Raw genomic sequence first — 22672 nt, forward strand, 5'->3', positions numbered from 1 at the left:
CAATTCTTTCCTAAAAAAATCCGACGCAATACTTCCACACACGCACACAGAGACACCTTTTTTGTTCTGGATCTGCAGAAGTTCGTATCGTTTTCGCTTCTTAATAATTCCAAAATCGTAATACATACGCATAGTTTTCATCCTACTATGCATTTTACACGCAAAGCTGGTTGAACAATTCAGGAAAACGAGTAAAGCACTACCAATACTGTAGCCGCAGGCAGCAGCAACTTCCGCACGATATGGACAACAGAAACGTCGTCGTCTGCGACAATGGCACCGGGGTACTTCTCTCTCCATTTCCATTTCCTAATTTGCGTCTTAAGCCCCATCCTTCCTTGTTTTTCTCCGTTTGATCCACCGAGTATTATAAATGTATATACTACCTTCTCCATTGGTATTATTTTGATGAATTGGTTCCAAAGAAGATGTTTTACTTATTTTACTGCTTCTGTCTGGGCTTGTAAGGGTTTTGCTAATATTGGCCATCTGTCTGGTTTGATTGAACTTAAAGAGTTTTTCAAACTTGAATTCCGGTGTACGGCATGACTTAAAGGTTCATAAGTTTGCATTTGCACATATATTAAGGTGCGATCATGCACATCTGCCGAAACTCTTGAAATAATTTGGATCGTAATCGGTAGACGAGGAGCGGAGCGCAGTGTACGGTTAACTGACCATTGCCAGATCTTACAGTGCCCTTATTTTGGTGGAATTCTATGTCCTGTTAGGATTATTAATATCCTCTACATTTTTTAGGTTAGCTCCATGATAGAGTTCTTAAATCCTAACAATCATTTTTTTAATTAGAATGTCAAAACTTTATCATCTCCAATCTTAATTTTTCATTAATCCGTTATATTTCATTAAGTAATATGCTCAGGTGTTAAATTCCGAACTATTTTATAAAAAACAAGATTTCGATATTAAGACTCGATCATGGAGTTGTATCTGAAAAATCTTGAAGACCTTGATTAGTTTTGCTGCATATTGTGAACCCAGGGATAGCTCAACTGGTCCGGCCTTGGGTTTGCTCCCTAATGGTCACCAGTTCGAGTCCCCTTAGGGCTACTGGAGTTTTATCTGGTCGTTAACTTCAGTGCCCTATGGGATTAGTCGAGGTGCATGCAAGTTGGCCCGGACACCCACGGTTATAAAAAAAATAAAAAATAAAAATTTTGCTGCATATCGTGATAATAGTTCCCATTTGTTTTTGTTTTCTAATGGATTGCTTCTCAAGGATGCATGCACTATTAACTTGTATCTAAAAAAAGGATGCAATGGGTGCTAATTTCGTGAAATGCACGCAAAACTCCATTAATGTGGGATGACTAAGCATAATTGCAATTATAACTTGATATCCTAACCTTGGTTCTGTCTCCTTTTTGCAAACCAATTACTTTATACAGTATGTCAAGTGCGGCTTTGCTGGAGAGAATTTCCCTACTTCTGTATTCCCTTGTGTGGTGGGGAGGCCTATGCTTCGGTATGAAGAATCGCTCGTGGAACAGGAGCTAAAGGTACCTGCTTTTTTAGGAAAAGAAATCATATTTATGCTACTAAAAACAAGAAGGATTATTAGGCAACGAGTTTTAATGCAAATGGTGTTTCTGAAGCTTTTATTTTGGAAAATCTGCAGTCTTCTTTTCATATGGTTTTGTCCAGTTTATTGAGGAAACCTATACAAGTTTACTGTTATAGACATTGAGGCAAATCTAGGTCCCACGAAGGGTTTAGTATGCTCATTATGATTTTAATATTCATGTATTACGGATTCTGCCTAGTTCTTAATTCTGAGAGGTTGTTCTTTATTTCTTATTCATTTAGGATATTATTGTTGGAGGAGCTTGTGCAGACTTGCGGCATCAACTGGATATATCTTATCCTGTTAACAATGGCATCGTGCAAAACTGGGAAGATATGGGTCATGTTTGGGACCATGCCTTTTTTAGTGAATTGAAAGTAAGTTTCAAGAAGTTCTGGTTGCTGTGGCTATTAGTATACATGTGATTCATTATTTTTTGATACACTTTCATCTGATCTTTATTATGTCTTCCAAAATTCTCAACAGATTGATCCAACGGAATGCAAGATTTTACTTACAGACCCACCTCTTAATCCTTCAAAGAACCGTGAAAAAATGGTTTGTGATTGTTTTTATTTTCTAAACTATTTTCTTTGGTTAAATTATCCGTCATGACTAACATTCTGAATCATCATATTTGCATCTCATTATCTGCTCTTGACTTGGTTTTAGGTTGAAACCATGTTTGAGAAGTACAACTTTGCCGGTGTCTTTATCCAAATTCAAGCTGTTTTGACATTATATGCCCAAGGTGCTTGTAGAAATGATTGAAGGTTAAAAGTTCCTATATTATTTTTTTACCTTCTTTTCTTTTTAATGTCCTTGGAAAAATAGACAAGAATTGTGAATTCCTTCATGATGACTCTGTCATATTTTGTCCGGAAACACTCTGTAATAATATTACTGTTGCTACGCTTTTTTATACATACTCCTCCCATCACTTTTTAGCAATGTGCTTTAGCATTTCTGTGGCTTCCTCACAGGTTTGCTGACTGGATTAGTTATTGACTCTGGTGATGGTGTCACTCATGTGGTAAATTTCTCAAAAACCACTTTTACATCAAATTATGGTTCCACTTTTAATGCATACTCATCCTATCACTTTATACTCTTATACTACACTGTTCCTGGAAGGGGGTAGATATGTCACTTTATGTATTCCGTATTATTAAAAATACTGGTATAGAAGTTAGAATTAATGAATAACGGACAGAGTTAAATAAGACAGAATTGTCATGTACTGTGTATCTGAAGGTTAATTTTAGATTATTTCACTTGATTCCTATCCAGGTTCCAGTTGTTGATGGCTACTCTTTCCCTCATCTCACAAAGCGAATGAATGTAGCTGGCAGACATATAACATCATATCTGGTTGATTTGCTATCACGTAGAGGGTGGGGCCAATTCTGGTTGCTTTATCAGTAAAGTCAAAATAGTTAATATCGGTTTTTGTGCCTTTATTGGAACTTCTATGTTAATTGGAAAAAACTATTTGTTTGTTGAAGGTATGCAATGAATAGGACTACAGATTTTGAGACTGTTAGGGAAATCAAAGAGAAGCTCTGCTATATAAGGTGAATGAACAATCTTGCACTATGTTCTGATATCAAGGAACATGAAGCATTGCCATCTAATATTATATATGTTTTTCCACAGCTATGACTACAAGAGGGAATATCAATTGGGTCTTGAGACCACCATCCTTGTTAAGAATTATACCGTGAGTTCATTTTCTTAGTTTCTACTTGATCTTTATATGGTCTTTATAATATAATAACCGAAGAGAGAATTCCTCTAGGAATGGTTTGACTGAAGAAGCATAGTTAGGGGTAGCCTCAAGATGCTCATCCTTTATCTCCTTACATGTTTATATGCATTTAGCATGCTGAATATAATCACTTGTAGATCACATTAGCAGCTTTGGATTTTTTTTTTTATCGGTAAATAAATTTTTATTGATCAAAAGAGAGACAAAAAATGCCCAAGTATACGGGACATATACATGAGCAAGTTTATGTCTAGTTTAGAGATACAAGGAAATCATGAAAAGTCTTGCCATGAAATCTTGCCATGAAAATCAATTACAATCGACCAATGGAGTAAAGTATTGAAAAACAAAATTCTAAGCTCTTCCATTGATCTCTCTTGATCTTCAAAGCATCTTGCGTTCCGCTCCCTCCAAATGCACCACCATAGACAAATAAGTAGCATCTTCCATATGGATGCAATTATGAGAGTTATCCGTCCCCATTTAGATAAGTACATCCGCTTTCAACCAGCTAATTTCCTCTCCATTTTTTCTAACACATCATCCCATATAGATTTCGCTTTGATCGCCGCGCCCAAAGGAAGGCCAAGGTATTTCATGTGCAACTAAGATATCTTACACTCCAAGATGGACGCTAGACTCACCACGTTGGGTACATACCCCACAGGCACTACCTCTGAGTTAGCCAGATTCACCTTCAACCTTGGCAGCTTTGGATCTTCTAAACTACATTAGGGGTCTATGTGTGATAGCTTTGGATTATGACGTGCTACCTATCTGCTAATGTGATCTTCAATTTTTCTTGTTTGGATTCCTTTATTCTGAAACATTATAGCTCTAATCACAAGTCATGTATTCAACATTAAGTTAATTTGTTATATTAAATCAATCAGCTGCCAGATGGAAGGATTATCAAAGTTGGTACTGAACGTTTTCAGGCTCCAGAGGCTCTTTTCACTCCAGTAAGCCTGTGCTTTCTTTGAGTTTTATTTCCATGTCTCCAATTTTTATCTGTGCCATAAGTGTATAATCTGAAAACTGGTTGTTTTAACATGCAAGGGGTCAGACATTATGCCAGCTAATTTGTAGTTATTCATTGTATTACTTATCAAAAAAGTTATTCATTGTATACTGTGTAAATTGGTCAACTGAACTGTAATTGTCACATTTGATCTATTGTGGTTTTGTTAGAATATTTTAACTCCTGTATTGTTTTTTTCCTCGGGGCAATGCAGTATTTGTGGAATTTCATATGTGCTTCTTGCAGGAACTCATCGATGTTGAAGGTGATGGGATGGCAGACATGGTATTTCGGTGCATTCAGGAGATGGATATTGACAATCGAATGATGGTACTGTTAATATTCTGAAACATAATATATTTGTGTGTTAAAATGAAAATGAAATACCTTTCCTAATCCTCGCTGGGTTTGGTAGTTTGTCTTCTCCCTTCTTTTCTTCTATAAAAAAAATCAATAAGTTTCTCAAAAAGCCACGTACTGTTACTGTAGATTTATCCATGCATTTTAATTTGGCTCTGTTTCGCCAATTGATTACCTTTGAAATGGATTGTTATTATTTCCCCCCTCTTTCTTGGAGGTGGAAATTCCCACTTTGAAGTACCATTCCATCCCCTATACCTGCTTTGGCATTGCTTGTGTTTTCTGATCCGGCAACCACAATTTAGGTTCTCTATAGCTTCATATAAATTTCATGGTCAAAATATTGTTCTTTGAATGGTTAGGATTTTTGTCTGAGCTCTTTTTAAAATGGAAACCACAATTGAGGAATTCAGACTGATGAGTAAATCTACTGCAGCCTAAATATCTTTGTCTTGATGTGAATATGAACTCTCTGTCATGTGGTTCTAAATTGTTATGTCAATGATCTTTTGCAGCTTTATCAGCATATAGTCTTAAGTGGAGGGAGCACCATGTATCCTGGATTACCCAGTCGGTAATACCGTAAACCCCTCTTGAACTGAATCAGATCATGGGCATACTTTCCCCTTGTATAATTTAGTCTTGTGCTTGCTTAGACTTGCCCATCATGCCCTATGTGGGATCAGCTTCTGTTTTATCGAATATAGCATATGCTCATGTTATGGAGCTTAGAGAAGTAGATTATCACTTAAATAAAGGAAAACTGGTGGAAGATTTCATTGAGATTACTGTCTCATACTCCAGAAGATACTTCAATTTCTGTTGAAACCATGGCTATGACGGTTCAGTTGCAATCCCCCTAGCTATAAACCATCCCTATAATAAAATCAGCCAAGCTAGCGGGCCAAAAAGCCCTTCTTTTTAAGCTATGAACATTCTCATTCTCAGCTCATTCTCACGAGCTCATTCTCACAGTTAAAAAAGGCGTGTTGTAAACTTGTATGTATATCAATCCAGCATCAATTACACACACAGAGAAAGAGAACATGTTCTTAGTTTTTCTAGAATTTTGAATCTGGGGTAAGGTCTTTCTTCAACCATGTGCACATCATTTGGTATGGCTGTGCTTTGTAGATAGTTTCTTAGAACTATACATTATTGAAATTCTAATTTTTTATTTTCAATTTTCCTTCAGTTTGGAGAAAGAAATACTGGATCGATATCTTGAAGTCGTTTTGAAGGGAAACAAAGATGGGTTGAAGGTATGTTCTGAGTTGTGTGTGGTACACAGAAGGAAAAAAGGAATTAAATATTATTTTGTTATTGTTTCTGTTGTTTGTCAAATTTGGTGACATATTTCATTTTATACCATTGATTTTGTTATTGTGAGTTTGTAATAATAATAATCTGATATATAGTATCACCTAAGGGAATAAAAAGAATGTTTCAGGAAACTATTCAATGGTGGAATTAGTGATTAAATTTAGAGGAGCCAGATATAGCAAAAGTGGAGAGTTTTACACGTATGAAGTTCACCACGGGTCCCTTGCTCCCCCCCCTCCCCCTCCCCCTCCCCCTCCCCCCAAGAAAGGCTCCGCTTGTGTTCCTATTTATGCATTATTTTTGTGGTTTAAATTTGAAAATCTTAACTTGATTCTCATAATTGCTTTCCCCTTGACGTCCCCAATGGGAAAATCAGGTCAGAAGCTGTTGGAAGTGGCAAATTAAGTCCTAGTCATTTTATAATAGCTTAAAAGAAGAGGCAATGATTAGAAACAATGCCACATTGCAAGTTGGGGGGGGGGGTTTACTTAATTCATGGATTCAGTTCAAGAAGTTTCATATTCTTGAACTTATCTTTATCTGTTCTATAAATATGTCATGGTGAACAGAAACTGCGGTTACGGATTGAGGATCCACCACGAAGAAAGCATATGGTGTATCTAGGAGGTGCAGTCCTCGCAGGAATTATGAAAGTACATGCCGTCTCTCTCTATCTCTCTCTCCTGATTGATACATCATCACTCATTCACCTCTGGAAAATTGTATTCCATCTTATATCTTGCTATTTTGGCTGGTGAGTGAAGTTATCTGAGAAAAGTTAAGTTTAATATGGTTGTTTACACATCAGGATGCACCTGAATTTTGGATCAGCAAGGAAGATTATCTAGAAGAGGGAGTTGCTTGTCTGAGCAAGTGTGGCCAGGCATGATTTTGTGAGATCATTTCGCTGACTCCCTGACCTATATGAGTATTCGGTAGTGCGTCATATTACAGCAAAAGTGTGAGATTTGAAATCCATATCACTGGGCTTCATAAACCAAATAGCAATGACTGTCCCTGGCCTATTGAAATAGCTTTGCAATGAGATAAAAAGCCACCAAAGCATTATTGCGTTTTATATCTCGACACCCAGAAGAATTCAGAATTTATTGCATAAGAAATCCTTCTGTAATTTATAAATTCTGCTTTCTATGGACTGTATTGAAAACCTGAATTGTTACTGAGCTTTGCTTGTTAGACTTGTGTACATGTGTATTCCGTATTCGATCATGGAAACAGAAAAGGTAGATTATTTGTGTAGAAGAAAAATAGAAAAATAATGAGATTCGGCAATTCAATGCGACCCAAATGATCAATTTCTGATCACCGGATTTTCTTGTATCTAGTTCTGAGGATTAACTTTTTTAAGTTTTGTTTGGACGTTGAATTGAATTGAGATGAGTTGAGTTCTTTATAAATAAAAGTGATTTGAGATGGTGGAGTGAGTTTTGTGGGCGCCATTCAAGTTGAGTTTAGATGTATTTATGGGAAGTTGAAAAAAGTTATGGGTCCTGCGCGTAAATATGTGTTGAGTTGAAAAAATGTTGTAGTACTTACGTGTAAAGAAATTTTGAATTAAAATAAGTTTAGAATTAAATATTTGAATGTTATATTTAACTTAAAATTAGAGTAAGTTTAGTCCAAGTTTCAAACGGGTCTAAGTTATTATAACTCTTACAGTCTTTTCGCATGGTTTTCCTTCCCATAATCAGACAAAGCTCCTGTTTGCTGTCGATGGAAAGCATAGATGGATTCAAGTTCAATCCACCATTACCAAAAGAGGATGCTTGGGCAATGGGATAGTGAGATAGTGTTAACGAATCAATATGCCAAGCAAGCGGGTGAACTGCTGGAGAAGCCCCTTTCATTTGTAGTGCGAATTAATGTAAGGTTGCTATTAAGATAATTGCACGGGATAATATTTCCTATAACTTTTTCACCCAATCATACTTTATAATCAAGGAGTGATAAAACAATACAAATAATTAAATGCTGCCCATGTGCAGTATTAAATACAGTAGAATTCACATACTTTAAATGTAGAATGTATTTTTGGCAGAACATTATGGAAAATCTCAAGATGATCAGCTATAATTAAAAATATGTTTGAATTTTGAGATGGTTTTTCAAAAAATAATGCTATAAATTATATTCTTATTTTACTTTTGTGACATTTTTATAGTCATTAATTATCATTTATTATTTTTAAAAAAGATAAATTTAATAATTGATGGACAATATTTCATAATATTGTGAAATGACTAGAACGAGGATGCAATTTTTTTATTTTTTCCTTTAATCCAGATTTAAGAATCGAATCATATGCCCATTAGACGATGAGACTCTTGACAGGATATAGTTGATATAATTTTTAGGCCCGTTTGTTTTCAGAGGTGAGATGAGATGAGATGAGATGAGTTGAGATTAAAGTTAAAAAGTTGAATAAAATATTATTAAAATATATTTTTTAATATTATTATTGTTTTAGAATTTGAAAAAGTTGAATTATTTATTTTATTTTATGTGGAGATTTGAAAAAGTTATAATAATGATGTGAGATGAGATGAGATGAGATGAGATGAGATGTTTTGAAAAAACGAAAATTATCGTGAGAGGATATGAATAAAAAGTAAAAAACGGTCAGTTTTTGTACACAGTACTTCAAACTCAATAAAGGAGTAGGGCTTGTGATATTCTTCGCTCCCTTTCCTCTCTCTCTCTCTCTCTCTCTCTCTCTCTGCTATGGCAGCATCAGCAGCGGCAGAAGCTCCCAGATCTTCAACTGGGTCGGCTGATTCCTATATCGGCAGCTTGATCAGCTTGACTTCCAAGTCCGAAATTCGCTATGAAGGTGTTCTCTTTGACATCAATACCGAGGAATCCAGCATCGGCTTGAGAAACGGTATAAGAAATGAAATGGCTTACTACAGTATTCTATATATATCAGATTTTTTTTTTTTTTTGGGGTGAGGTTTGCTCTCTGGGTCTGTGCGATCTTGGGGGCGTTTTGTTTTTTTATAATGGGCTTTTTTTGCTTTCGTATTGAGTGATAAATTGGAGTTGTTCCATGCTAGCTTTGGAAATTCACGATGCTTAGGATTTTACTCGGCGTGTATTCGTATTGAGTGATAAATTGGAGTTGTTCCATGCTAGCTTTGGAAATTCACGATGCTTAGGATTTTACTCGGCGTGTATTGAATAGGGATGTATGTATATATGTTTATGATTAGATATAGAATGTAAATTCAGGTCGTATTACTGTGTTAGCAAAAAAAAAAAAAAAAAAATGAAGAGTATAACTATAACCCCACGGATTATGGATTTGAACTTTAGGATGCTAAGTTGTTACCCTGTTTATCTTATATACAATAATAATCATGGAACGGTATTAACAATCTTACATACGAAAATCATGTTTGAACAATACAACACATCATTGCAGAATAAGTTCTGTGACTTTTATGGTATTTTTTCGTGTTGTCTGTGTGACAATGCAACTTGGACGAGTGAAGAAATGATATTTATGTTCCAAAGGTAGATAACTACTATTCAGCAGTAAAAGAACAAAGCTGTTGCAATTGGGAAAGAAAAAGGAAAAAAAACACTAGAGATTCTGAATTTGGCTAGAAAATGAGTTCAAAACGCATATTCCTGTAGAGGGATGTGAAGATGGTATATTGCTTTCCCTCCCGTTCTCTTTCAAAAATCTGTCCAGGGCCCCAAAACCTGTCTGTCTTCTTCTTCCTTCACATAACTGTATTATTTCCGTGCTCCTTGCCAGATCATGTTGCTATTGTTTATTATTTGATGATACTATCAACTTTCCCCTTTATGGTGGGGACTGGAATATCTTGTAAAGATGGGGTGATGTTTTGCTCATATCATCTTGTTCTGATTACAAATTGCTAGAGGAGTATATGAAATACATACCAGAAATCATGATTTTTTTCCCATAAATTGCCCCTCTCTTTAGTGTTATGATGGAATGGTCAACTATAGGTAAGATTTTGACCACTGATAATCTACGAAAGCGTCGGGTTATTATTCTAGATTGGTGTTGTATGTGCAAGAAAGCTGGTGAGACAGTGGATCATCTTATGCTACATTGCGAGACAGCTAGAGCAATGTGGTGTGAGGTGTTCATTCGAATAGGGTTGATTTGGGTCATGCCGGCTACAGTGGTAGAGTTATTGGATTGTTGGGTAATGTCAGGTGGTGCTCCACAAATCAAAGCGGTGTGGAAGATGGTTCCTATTTGTATTATGTGGTGCATATGGCGGGAGCGTAATGAGCGGACATTTGAGGATAAGGAGCAGACAATAGAGGATCTTAGAATTTTATTTTACCGCACCTTACTTTTGTGGTCGAGTGCTGTAGATTTTAATGGCCTAAATGTACATGATTTTCTTCTTTCTTTTTTAGCTACTAGATAGGTCCTATCTCTTGTTTTGTATACCTGGGCTTGGCCTATTCTTATTTATACTATTGTTTACTTATCAAAAAAAAAAAAAAAAATGGTCAACTATAAGAACAAAAAAAAAAAAGAAAGGGAAATAGATAAATAGGTAAACAAGTAAAGTAATAAAGGGAAGGAGAAAGAGAAATAATTTTCTTGTGGTATTTCAAATTTCTGTTCTTTAAGTACTGATCTATTTTGTTAATTGTAGTGAGATCATTTGGAACTGAAGGAAGAAAAAAGGATGGCCCACAAGTTCCTCCAAGTGATAAAATTTATGAGTACATCCTCTTTAGAGGAAGTGACATCAAGGTATGCCAGAAATTGACTAATATATGTGCTTTGCATAATGATAAAGTGATGCCAATTTTTGCTAATTAACAAGTGAGCTTATGGAAGTTTATTACGAGTAAAAAACTAGAGTTGGAAATTCAGATCTTTAGTGGCTATGTGGAATAGCATGTTAAGTCTTTAAACTTAAATGGAAGGATTTCAAAACAACATAAGCATGTTGTTTGTGTCTTGTGGTCGTTGCTGTTGTGAACTACATTACATGTGCAAGATTGTGTTTTATGCCTCAACTTTATGCAGACCGAGATTATATGAAAGACATCCGATCTCCCTGAAGCCTTTGGAATAAATTGGTTTTTGAAAATATTTTTTTGATAAGTCAGTCAATCTTATTAACAGTGCACAGGGGCACAATCCACCCATGTATACAGGAAGTATTCAAGAGAGCACATGTTCCTAACTAGTGGAGGAGAAAGAACAAGAGTTTGTAAAATATAGAAAACTAGTAAATCGAGAGTAATTCTGGGCAGCCAGATTCCGTATGTGGCATGAAACTGTAATGCAGTATTGTGCAGTTTGTTTGTAATTACCACAACTTTTATTATTATTTTTTGCATTTTGATTTTATTTCATTTTGGTGTTTAAGATGTTGGACTTCAAACTTGTCACGTATTCTGGCTTGAATTACAAGGGCATAGTCCATGAACATCTGCAAAATTGATGGTTTATTCCTTGTTATGTCACAAACTGGCCTCTTTTTTCCTTTTTCAAGTGACATTTTTGTCATGACGCTTTTTCATGAAGATATGTACCTCTTTGTATGGTTGAATTGCTTGAGAGTGTGGTCTTTTGTGGATTTACAGGATTTGCAGGTCAAATCTTCCCCACCCGTTCAGACAACACCTATACACCATGATCCTGCAATTATACAGGTAAAAGCAAATAAAGTAGGCTGCATTTGAAATATCACCAGATTGGCAGACCTCCTATCACTCTAATTTGGTTGATCTCAGGCCTGAGTGCTATCTACGATACAGTTGTCAGTTTCACTCACCTTTATTTAATTCCTCAATGCAGTCTCATTATCCTCATGCAGCAACTGCATCCACTACAAGTGTACCTCCTTCTGGTACTGGTACTATTCCAAATCTTAGTGCCAATACTTCACAAATGGGTCTCCCTAGGCCGGTGTTTCAAGGAAGTCTTCCCTTATATCAACCCAATCTAAGTTTAGGGTCATGGGGTTCGTCACCTCCTCCTCCAACCACAAATGTTAGTGGAATTGCTATGCCAATGTATTGGCAAGGATACTATGGGTCCCCAGGGTTTCAAGCCCAACCGCAATCTTTGGTTCGACCCCCACCTGGGTTGTCAGTGCCACCTTCCATGCAGCAGACTATGCAATATCCTGCTGTGAGTGCACCTTTACCTTCTGTATCTTCTAATTTGCCACCTTCATCTTTGTTAGAGTCACCCTCTCCCTTGTTGCCACCCTTTAGCCTTGGCAACCTAAATATGCAATCTTCCACACTTCCTACCCACCCTTCTGCAGTAGGTTCAGACTCATCTACAACTTTGATCACAAATAAAGCTTCTGCACAATCTCTTTCTACTGCTACTTTGAGCACTAGCTTGCCGTTGGTATCTCCATTGACAACTGGTTTGGATAAAACTGCCATTTCATCATCAGTCACTGACAAGCCTAAAGTCCCAAGTCCTGTGATGCCATTTACAAGTACGTCTGAATCTGCAACCACCATTACTGGAACATCAAGTTCAATTCTGAATGAGGGAGCAACACCATCTTTGGTAACCCCTGGCCAGCTCTTGCAGCCAGTACCCACCACTGTATCTTCATCCCGGCCTTCACAAACAGCTCAGAGGGACGTTCAGGTGGTGCAAGTATCCTCATCAGAAGTATCATTATCAACAGCCGCGACAGAAGCTCAAGAACCTATATTGCCTCTACCCTTGCCATCTGAAAATAAGGTATTCTTGGCAATATTTTCCAATTTGCTGGGAAAAATTTCTATCATTTCTCTAATAAAGGAATTTAGACAACTATCCCATAACTTCTAAGATTTTGATGGGAGGTGAGTTTCTTCAAATAGAAGAACTTTAGGTAGGAGAGAAATTGCAATGAGCAAATTTGTCGCGCCCAGCCCCCCCCCCCCCCAAACAAAAAAAAGAACAGAACTATGTGAGAAGCCCCAAAACAGAACTAAATTGCCCATTAGATATGAACACTGCCATTGACCCAAACTATTTATAAGAAAGAAATAGCGCCCACATTGGCTCCAGGTAGCAGACCACTATTTGCACAAGATTAAAATAGTTTTCTTTTAAATAGTATCACATACCACATATAAGTGTGAACATCATGCAATCATTTTATGATCCGAACAGAAGACCAAGCTCCTGCTTTAGAACTCTAGTAGCTTGAACAGATCTCTTCCCTGCTGCTTCTGCTTTTAAACTCAAGCATCTTGGATAGATTTCTTTGAGCTCCCAGAATTCCAAACGATTGTTCGTATGTACTTTGCCTAGTCATGGTCAGTTAGGTAAAATTTTGGGAGGAGATAATTTAGGGCAATGTTTTTCTTTATCTTAGATCTTGCCATTCTCGTTCATTCTTGCTGATATGACATATTTTAAGTGGTTGTATATGTCAACCAGTTATGGAAAACTAAATGTGTCACATTGGCACACATGTCAGGAGATAATAAAATTTAGGATGAAGAATGACAGCTTAAAAAATATGCCAAGCATTCTAACATGTGCTTCTTTGTTGTCAATTCCCCCTGTCCCTTATAAGCTACATGGAGCTCCTGCACATCATCATACTAATGGAGGAGGACGTGAAAGAGGAAGAGGAAATGGGGTATGTGCTGCTTATATATCAATTCTCTTATTGTTGTTAATGCTGTTTAAATTGATGCACCTATATGTGCATGAACCTGTTGCAATTGTCAGAATTTTGAACTGTGTTTATGCTTGTCTTTTGGATTGTTACAGTCGCAGAGAGAGACTTGCACGCACATATTTAAGATTGCACACTTTTTACCTTAGGCTACCTGTACTTTGACCTGGATTAGTTGTTTGGTCCCACTAATATTACAAGTTGGTGATTTTGCACGGGTTTTGAGTAGTTGAAAATTTGTTCTTGCAGGTTTCACGTCCTGCAACCAGATTTACGGAGGAGTTTGATTTTATAGCAATGAACGAGAAGTTCAACAAGGATGAAGTTTGGGGTGATCTTGGTAAAAGTAATAGAGCTCAAGAAGTTGCAGATTATTCACAAGATGAGGATGATGGTGGAGTATCAAAACATGATACCAAGGTAACATGATTATATGATCAGTTAGCTCTATCTCTCTCTAACAATTAACAAAAAAAAAAAGCCCAATTGTTTGTTGTTGGCTCTTGATTACTTTTGGTTTCCTTGTTCTTCAGCCTGTTTATGTGAAGGATGACTTTTTCGATTCACTGTCTTGTGATGCTCTTGATCGTGATTCACGTAATGGGAGGACCAGATTTTCTGAACAACTGAGAAAAGATTCCGAGGTATTGTACCTTGTTCTTTTCTTTTCCCGTGTGACAGGATCTTTGAATTTTTTTTCGTGAATATTCATTGCATCTGTGTTTAAACTGATCTCCTTATGTATGATAACATAACCACAAATTAATTACAAGTCTCAAAATTTTTAAAAATTAATGAATCATTCAAATAATTAACTTATTCCTACATACAATGCTCTGGTAATGTCTGTTGCTTCTGTATCAGATTGAGAATTTGTTATTATATTTATTTATATTTCCTTCGGGGATGATGGTCATGCAGACATTTGGCTATGTGCCAAGGCATTGGGGTGGTCGAGGAGGCCGTGGACCTGGCCGAGGTGGCCGATCCCGCGGTGGTTATTATGGAAGGGGCCGTGGCTATCTTGGGAGGGGTCGGGGACATAGCTATTGAACCGTCCCACCTAGTAAGCAGTGACTTTTCAGTGTATGTTTTAGGCTGACATAAATTCCATTTAGAGTGCATATCAAACTGGGGAAACCCAAGAATGGACTATGTTTGTACTATCTGTGCTGATTACATCCCTTGGGATTCAGATGTAAGCTAAGCAAGCATGGTATATGGATGACTTGTGCTGCAAAATAAACCAGAGTCGTTATGGCATATTTTCACTTTTCATGTGTTGTAATTGACCCTTTTCTAGCCCTTGTTGCTTGGGAAAGAATATTGCCTGTCCCAAAAAACTAATATTACTTATGTAATGAATGCCCGTTGTCTAGTCTCTGCCTACCTTCTTGTTGGTTTTCCTTGCCTTTCTTTCTGTGTGAAACCTTCATTTGTTTGTTTGGTCCCTCCCTGGAATGGGATCAGACAACCTTAATCTGCTTCCGGGAAGGGATTCCTCTATGATATAAGCATTGGATTTTCTTATCCAAAATTACAACCCAAAATCTTCTTTTCCAACAGGAAAATTCTTGCTGCCCTGAAAATAATCACAAAATATATATATATATATATATCAAAAGATTGAACCGTGGTCGTCTATTTTTCAATTTATTAGATCGGATGGTTGAGTTAATTACGATGTGTTACTTAACAATCCGACCACTTATAAGTGGGAGACGAGCTGAACAACCCGATTTGGATGTAAGATTGAAAGCTTGAAAACCCGCAATTTTTTTTTAAAGAACAATTTACAAAGATTACCTTGATATATATATTTTTTTTACAATTTTCTTTTAAATTGGATTTAAGGAAATTATTAATTTTCTATTTAATCGTGAGATACTCGAATGAAAAATATAAATTTTCTTTCTTCTGAACAGTTAAAAAGAAAATAAGATAAAAAATTAAAAGAAATGATATTTGAAATGATATTTGTAATTATAGAATGAATAAGTATTATATATTTATTTTGAAATAAATAAATATAAAATTTATAAAATAAACGTGGGACGCTGGTAAAATTTATGATTTTATTTAACATTCCTTAAAAAAAATTAATATTTAATAGAGTTAGCTGGGCAGCCCACAGAAACTAGAAAGTTCAAAGTAGGATATAAGAAAGGAAAAGTGGTAAGATGGAGGTCGTTGGAATGGTGTAACGGCACGTGCAGTGCAGAGCGTTTTGAAACCCCTCCTCCTCCGAAAACCTAATCCACGTAAATGCTCAGATCCTCTAAGTAACTTCGAAAATCAATCACTACGACTGAAGAAATGGCGGTTCCGGTGGTGCGGTTCCCGATCTTCCTGATGATAAGGGTGATGGGCGTGATAGTCACCGCTCTGTTGCTGACCTGGACCCTCCATTACAGAGGAGGCTTAGCTCTCATTTCCGACAACAAGGACCTCATCTTCAACGTACTCTCTCCCTCTCATTTTCCATGTCTCTCAATTTTTCTTCTTAAATTATTTTCCTGGTCTCTTGACCGATGCTTTACTTGGTTAAGAAGCTTAGATTGGTGAATTTATTGTTGAGTTGCCCGTTGTAGGTCCATCCAGTTCTAATGGTGATCGGCTTCCTGCTATTAAATGGCGAAGGTAATTGTAAATATATATATATATATATATTTTTATTTTCTGTTCGAAAACCGAGCTTTTTGGAGAGAGTGGAGATCTTGACCGATGCTTTTTGGAGAGAGCTTTTTATTTCTTGAAGTATAAAAATTACATTCTATTTGGATGGGCCTTGTAGTATAAAAGATAAGTGTGTAGGATTCCTCTTTAATGCTTGGTGTGATTTGTGCAGCCATGGTTGCATACAAGTCAATTCCAGGAACAAGAAGCTTTAGAAAGTTAGTTCATCTAACATTACAATCCCTTGCTTTCTGTTTAAGCATCATTGGTGTATGGGCTGCTCTAAAGTTCCACAATGAAAAGGGGATTGACAATTTCTACAGCCTACATTCATGGTTGGGTCTAGCTTGCCTTTTTCTCTTTGGCATTCAGGTATTTTTTTCATTACTGGTATACTTCTTTTGGTATTATGAGCTTGGTTTCTGTGGCCAGAATAGTCTAATTCTTTCAATCATTTCCTAAACTCAGTGGGCGGCTGGATTTGCAACCTTCTGGTATCCAGGTGGATCAAAAAATAGCAGAGCGACCCTGCTACCATGGCATGTATTCTTTGGGTTTTATATTTATGCCCTTGCTGTTGCTACTGCGACTACTGGTATTTTAGAAAAAGCAACATTTCTTCAAACCAGCGGGGTAATATCACGCTATTCAATGGAGGCTTTTCTGGTCAATTCTTTGGGAGTATTGATCGTTGTCCTCGGTGGTTTTGTTGCTCTTGCAGTTGTTACCGATGCGCATAGTTGATGCCCACAGCCCACAGAGGACCAACAAAACAGTAAACAGGGTCCCAATTCGTATATTTTTTTTGGTTCTCAAGTGACCAAGAGGTGTATTTTTATTCAACATGTAATAAAAGGGCTACTTATTTTGTTACCAAATGGGTGTGTTGATCTAGAAAACAGGGCAAGTTCTCGGTTTTCTTTCTCCTAGGACTCGGTTGGGAACAAAACAAAGGAGGCTTGGTCTGTCCCCTTCTTTTAAATGTTTATTTCCGCCCTTTTGTGCCACGCAGAAATGAAGTTTGATGCACGTCCTGACTGTCATCTGTTGGTGCTCTAAATTGGATATGGGGATGGTGATTCTAATTTTCTGAGCATACAGAGTACACCTTTTCAGAAATTGCGGATTATAAAAGAATACCTTAGAATTTGGCCTTTTCAAATCATCACACATTTTATAAAAGATCAAGCTATATTCAATTGTTGATGTTGAAGCATATTAGATCATGGAAAGGTTAAGGGTGCAAATCCCATTAACATTAATGAAAAGAAGCAGCATTAAGTCCTCAGGAGCCCTAGTAGACTGTGTGCCCCGTATCTATCCGTTGGCAAGCTGATGTTAAGTAGTTGAAAGTGCCCATGACAATCACACCACAAAAATCTTATAATGGTAGAAAATATGTTCACTCTCTAACAAGAAACATAGTTATATCCTTAATGTATAATATAAATTCCATGAAGAACCACCGCACCAAGTGCCACTTCATTAATTACTTTTCTCCCGACAATTAAATGCTTCTTTCATATGAAACTTGGGCAGACTGGTCCCTTAGACAGACCAAGACGAACTTCCATTCCATGATGCATGTCCAGAGGCCGGAAAGTCTCCGAGTCACGAGGGTCTGCAAGCAGCACCGAGGATAAATTTTCAAAACCCACAATATGCAAGAGCTTAACTAAAATCAGACACTATATTATTGCTCATTTACCAACACGGCTTACTAAATTCTTAATTCTCCTGCGAGATGTTAGACATTTCTGGAAACTTTCAAGTTAGGATCCAGAAAACATAGAAACTGAAGTAAAAATCTGACAATCGTAGAAGTTGTTGATCAATTATTAAAATTGAAACAGAACAAACAAAAATTTCTCAAATGAATAACTATTGGAATTCACGGTATCACTTGATGGGTTCCTTACCATTCAGATAATCCTCAAAACCAAAATCATCCAAGCCACCAGTAACAGCCTCCAAACCCAACATTGAAGATGGAATTACTCCAGGAGGCCTCTGAAACCTGCAATTATTTCCAAAACAATAACAATCATGAAAGCAACAAAAGCATACAACACAACTCCTACAAGTAAAGATAGGAAAAATACACAGGTTTCCATATCATAAAATGTCTAGATTTTAAACAGTGTAGAAACTGAAATGCTAGCCCAAAAAAGAAGAAAAGAAAAAGACAGAAAAATGTGAAGCACATAACTTGCTGGACATACAAAGATAAACAATGAGAATAGTTCTTTTATAAGTAATTAAGAAATTGTTAATAAATGCAAAAGGTGCAGTCCAAGTGAACAAGAAGTACATAAACAAAAAATAAGAATTCACTATGCCTTTGAAGTGAGGTTGAGGTAAGTCATAGGTTCATTATAGTCTAAATTATGTGCGCTTGTGACAAGATTCAATCATTTATTTTTCCTCTGGCTATCCTATAAGACAGTCATAATAAAATACAAATGTGCACCAGTGAAGCAACACCCAAAAAGTAATCAAAAGCCACAAAATCTGAAACTCAAGAGTCTTGGTTACCTTTTCTCTTGTGCATAAAAAATAAAATAAAATAAAAAATAAAATAAAAAAGGTATACAAGATTCACAGAATTGTACAAAGCAAGAAACAAATACGTGCTTTGAGTCATTTGCATGGAGAAGTTGCTAGGAACCTTGTGTTTTCAGATAATCCTCAACACACATGATACAGGACACCCAACTTTGATTCCTCGATTATTCATTTCTCAACACCTAAGCATTACTTCACATCAACAATACCATTAAAGAGCCATATACTTTCATACATGGTTAGGCTTCATGTGTCAAAGGACCTTCCTCAAAGAATCGCTTCAACCTCTCACCTATACAAATTAACAAGCAGGGACCCTAGCCAATAAAATCACTCATTTTAAGACCTAAGACGAAGTAAGACATTTAATGTATACCATTTCAAGGGCTAAGGTTTTGAACTCAAAGCTAAACCCCACAGTGTCATTCAAGCTTACAATTGTAATCACCATAGAATAAATAACCCAAATTGTGTATATTACAGCGTGCAAGCTCTTTAAAATTTCTGAGATTCAGTGATAACCCGAACACCATAACACAACAAGGGGTCAAAAAATCATACCGAGAAAGAATTTGCTTGTCAAGATCCAACTTCAGGGGAAACGCACTTCCGTATGTGTTCATCAAGAACTTCCTCTTCATCTCTTCCTGTGTGCTCCTTGCCTAACAGATCCTCATAAAAACAAAACTCAAATTACAAACCCGGCATTTCATAAGAGAGAATAACACAAATTCTAAAAACTTTTACTCCCCCTAAAAAAGAAACGGAGACCTAAGAGAGCGCGCACACACGTCTACATATATCATACATGACATAAATAGTGTTTCAGAGGTCCCAAAGAGGAAGAAAAAAGCGTAAGATTATATAGCAAAGAAGTAATTTTCTCTATCTCCAAGTTTAATCGGAAACAACGGAGGATGAGAAAAAATATAGGATCCGAGAAAATCGATAGCAGGGAAAGATAATCAATACAGATTGGTAAGCGGATTCAAGAGGATGAGATCCGACGATGTCGCTCTTGACACCATGGAGTCCAAATCTGAGCGCGTCGTTTTGGATTCCTCCGATCTCGTGCGCAATGGTCTTCGTTGCCTCCATTTTCTCTCTTTCTCCCTCAATCTCCTTCTACTACTACTTGCGCGACTGATCTTGCAGCAACTTCGAGCGCAAGCAATGAAAGGTGTAAAATCTCGAACGGCGGCGTTTTGTTAAATAGGGAGAGATTTGATTGAACGGCGGCGTTGTGGTAAAAGTCAAGGGTCGTGTGAAAACGGCGACGTATGTAAACTATTGGCTGTCCTATCGTATGGGCTGGACCTGATCGGACCTGGTTCGGGAATCGGATCCATATTATTTTAAATTCGAAATTCTGATAGGAGTCGAAAGTCGGAAAAATAATTATATTTCCAGCATTTTACACCACATATTATTTACGAGTTATATTTGATTTAAAAAATAAATTTTAAAATCTAAATCTTATAAATAAAATTAAATCATGCGATTAGTATGTAGTTCAATTTTTCAAGAAGTTAGAATTGGAATCGAAGTTTGAAGTCCAGTATTAGGACTTCCTAAAATATTCCAAATCCAACTTGGATAGTTAATATATTAAGTGAAAATGCTTGTTTGCCTCCCAAATGTCTCTTAGTATATTTTAATTTTTTTTTATAGTTATGGAAGTGACTACTAGTGAATTTATATTTTTTTAAAATAAATATTTAAAAATGTTTAAAAAATATTTGAAAGAAAAGCAATGCAAATTGCACTAAAAACATATTTGAAGTGCACCGCATTATCGTCTTGTACTGAATGATGTGTTATGTAGATATAAGAGTTGTTGATGTTGTATTTCACGGCCTGGACAACTCCACACTGCTGAGCTCGGTCTGGATCCTGTTGAGATAGAGAATGGGAACTCAGGGCGCATTGGTACCTCCGATACCTAAATCAGTTGTTCGGAGAGAGTGGCAAAGCAAGTGAAAGAGAAAAGTATTCAATCAGAGAGAGAGAGAGAGCCCCCAAAGGGTGTGAGTGGATATTTATATACCTGACCAATGTGATCCTCTGAGAAAGAGATTCAAGGAGGTGTCGTTCATACTTGTCAGTCGGGTCGTGGAGTCGGGTCGTGGGGGCATTGCCAACATCCCCTCCTATCGCGTTTCGTGTCAGCATTTTGTCAGGTGGTAGGACCCCATGCCTGATCGTGGCAACCACTGACACCTTAGTCCAGGTCGCGCTGTGCTTGGCGTTATCTTCTATTTAATGCGGCGTGGCCATCGTCAGCACCTGGGTGTCAGTGTCCTTCCTGACACATTGATTCAACCCTGACACCTTAATCGTGGGTGGTCAGGAGCAATCCATACATATGGCTGGTCTCCACGCAAGGTGCATCTTTTATCCTTTCCCACTATAGACCTTCTGGGTCGGCCGACCCATGTTACTCAAGCAACCTGGGCCAGTTCGTTCGGTCCGGCCCAAGTCTAGGGGATTACTCCGCAGCTTTAGGTTAGCTATTGTTTTATCATGTCGACCTTGTTCAGGTGTTCAAATCTAGTGCCACATGGGATCGACTTGGATTTGATAGATCTCTAGAAAGAAAATGAAAATCAAACCACGTCGAGATGCTAGATAGAGTACAAGATCTAGTTTACACCAAATTTTGATTGAATGTTTCTTTTGATTTTGAGCATAGAAGATATATTTTGGAGAAAAATGGGTGGAAAACACCAAAACTCCCATACATATACATACGTGTACATATAAATATGGGCAAGGCTACTATGTCGCCCAAGTTTTTTTTTACTTTTTAATCACTAAGTAAAAAAAAAAATACTAGCAGTCAACTAGGGCGGTTAAACTAGGGTGGCAAAGAAGTTTTTCCCTATATATAAAATATATATTATTTTTAAATTTTAAATTTTCTTGTTCTTTAGAGTTATATGGGCCAGGCCCACTCATTGCTCATGGGATTGTACGTCTAAACACTAAGAGCTTGTTTGAATAGAGAAACGATTTAATTTCATCATTACAATTTTTTTAAATTTATAAATAAAATATAATAAATAATTCAAGTTTTTTAAATCTTAAAACAATAATAATATTAAAAAATAATATTCTAATAATATTTTATTCAACTCATCTAAAATCATTTCATCTCACTATCCAAATGAGTCCTAAGCCAAAGCTCAAACCCATAATTGCAATTAGAAAAATTTATAATACTAGAAAAAAAAAATTGCTTGAAGTACTTAAGCAAAAACTAATATACTTGGAGATAATCATGATCTCCAAGGAAGCTAGTCAGAAAACTCTTAAAAGAAGATGTTGAAATAACAAGTTGGAATACGCACCTTTAATTGCATGTAATCTAAAAGCTTAAAATATATGTCTATCCAATATGCCATGTACCAAAATATTAACTTAATTAATACAAAGCTACTCTAATAAAAAATGCAAGGCTTTAATTTAATGGATGAGTACTACACTAGAAAAAAATTAGTGTGCACCAGCTTGCTATTGGGTACAAGGTATAGATCAGCTACATATATATTGGCAATTAGTCAATCCTAATATATAGGTGACGTAGCTAGCTAGTGATGTTGGAGCGAGCCGTATAAACCAGACATCCTTAATTTATAGCTTTGCATGTACATTTTTGATGTTATTGGATTGAGAAAATTTCTTTTGAATTATCCGAGATGTATTGG

At 36.6% G+C, this 22672-nt stretch overlaps 4 protein-coding genes across 4 annotated transcripts; 3 read left to right on the forward strand and 1 right to left on the reverse strand.

The window, feature by feature from the left end:
• On the forward strand, positions 1-7380 carry LOC108987088 (actin-related protein 2). Its single transcript, XM_018959949.2, has 15 exons — positions 1-284; positions 1410-1520; positions 1828-1962; positions 2072-2143; positions 2258-2336; positions 2569-2618; positions 2876-2979; positions 3091-3159; positions 3242-3305; positions 4247-4315; positions 4621-4704; positions 5250-5308; positions 5930-5996; positions 6627-6710; positions 6866-7380. The coding sequence occupies exons 1-15, from the start codon at positions 243-245 to the stop codon at positions 6944-6946; spliced, it is 1170 nt and encodes a 389-aa protein (XP_018815494.1). The 5' UTR covers positions 1-242; the 3' UTR covers positions 6947-7380.
• A 1328-nt stretch (positions 7381-8708) lies between these two features.
• On the forward strand, positions 8709-15107 carry LOC108987064 (protein decapping 5-like). The gene is made up of 8 exons (XM_018959906.2): positions 8709-8959; positions 10725-10825; positions 11668-11736; positions 11882-12793; positions 13620-13685; positions 13974-14144; positions 14258-14368; positions 14646-15107. The coding sequence occupies exons 1-8, from the start codon at positions 8800-8802 to the stop codon at positions 14775-14777; spliced, it is 1722 nt and encodes a 573-aa protein (XP_018815451.1). The 5' UTR covers positions 8709-8799; the 3' UTR covers positions 14778-15107.
• Positions 15108-15860: 753 nt separating this feature from the next.
• LOC108987076 (probable transmembrane ascorbate ferrireductase 2) lies at positions 15861-17278 on the forward strand. The gene is made up of 4 exons (XM_018959927.2): positions 15861-16184; positions 16316-16364; positions 16573-16772; positions 16869-17278. Exons 1-4 carry the CDS (start codon positions 16041-16043, stop codon positions 17142-17144), a joined length of 669 nt encoding a protein of 222 aa, XP_018815472.1. The 5' UTR covers positions 15861-16040; the 3' UTR covers positions 17145-17278.
• A 340-nt stretch (positions 17279-17618) lies between these two features.
• On the reverse strand, positions 17619-20148 carry LOC108987077 (cyclin-B1-2-like). Its single transcript, XM_018959929.2, has 4 exons — positions 19938-20148; positions 19527-19627; positions 18320-18417; positions 17619-18021 (listed from the first exon to the last, which is right to left on the reverse strand). Exons 1-4 carry the CDS (start codon positions 20061-20063, stop codon positions 17921-17923), a joined length of 426 nt encoding a protein of 141 aa, XP_018815474.1. The 5' UTR covers positions 20064-20148; the 3' UTR covers positions 17619-17920.
• Positions 20149-22672: the final 2524 nt, after the last annotated feature.

Source organism: Juglans regia, chromosome 10 (genome assembly GCF_001411555.2).
Source record: "Juglans regia cultivar Chandler chromosome 10, Walnut 2.0, whole genome shotgun sequence".
In the NCBI taxonomy this organism is placed as follows: domain Eukaryota; kingdom Viridiplantae; phylum Streptophyta; class Magnoliopsida; order Fagales; family Juglandaceae; genus Juglans; species Juglans regia.

Excerpts from the sequence above, each read along its gene's own strand:
- LOC108987088 (XM_018959949.2), top strand. The coding sequence starts at position 243 with ATGGACAACAGAAACGTCGTCGTCTGCGACAATGGCACCGGG. Across the intron at positions 5,309-5,929 it reads TATCCTGGATTACCCAGTCG|TTTGGAGAAAGAAATACTGG; the intron begins GTAATACCGTAA and ends ATTTTCCTTCAG. Across the intron at positions 6,711-6,865 it reads TCCTCGCAGGAATTATGAAA|GATGCACCTGAATTTTGGAT; the intron begins GTACATGCCGTC and ends TTTACACATCAG.
- LOC108987064 (XM_018959906.2), top strand. The coding sequence starts at position 8,800 with ATGGCAGCATCAGCAGCGGCAGAAGCTCCCAGATCTTCAACTGGGTCG. Across the intron at positions 11,737-11,881 it reads ATGATCCTGCAATTATACAG|TCTCATTATCCTCATGCAGC; the intron begins GTAAAAGCAAAT and ends TCCTCAATGCAG. Across the intron at positions 14,369-14,645 it reads AACTGAGAAAAGATTCCGAG|ACATTTGGCTATGTGCCAAG; the intron begins GTATTGTACCTT and ends ATGGTCATGCAG.
- LOC108987076 (XM_018959927.2), top strand. The coding sequence starts at position 16,041 with ATGGCGGTTCCGGTGGTGCGGTTCCCGATCTTCCTGATGATAAGGGTG. Across the intron at positions 16,185-16,315 it reads ACAAGGACCTCATCTTCAAC|GTCCATCCAGTTCTAATGGT; the intron begins GTACTCTCTCCC and ends TGCCCGTTGTAG. Across the intron at positions 16,365-16,572 it reads CCTGCTATTAAATGGCGAAG|CCATGGTTGCATACAAGTCA; the intron begins GTAATTGTAAAT and ends TGATTTGTGCAG.
- LOC108987077 (XM_018959929.2), bottom strand. The coding sequence starts at position 20,063 with ATGGAGGCAACGAAGACCATTGCGCACGAGATCGGAGGAATCCAAAAC. Across the intron at positions 19,628-19,937 it reads TTGAATCCGCTTACCAATCT|GCAAGGAGCACACAGGAAGA; the intron begins GTATTGATTATC and ends AGGATCTGTTAG. Across the intron at positions 18,022-18,319 it reads TTTTGAGGATTATCTGAATG|ACCCTCGTGACTCGGAGACT; the intron begins GTAAGGAACCCA and ends TGCTGCTTGCAG.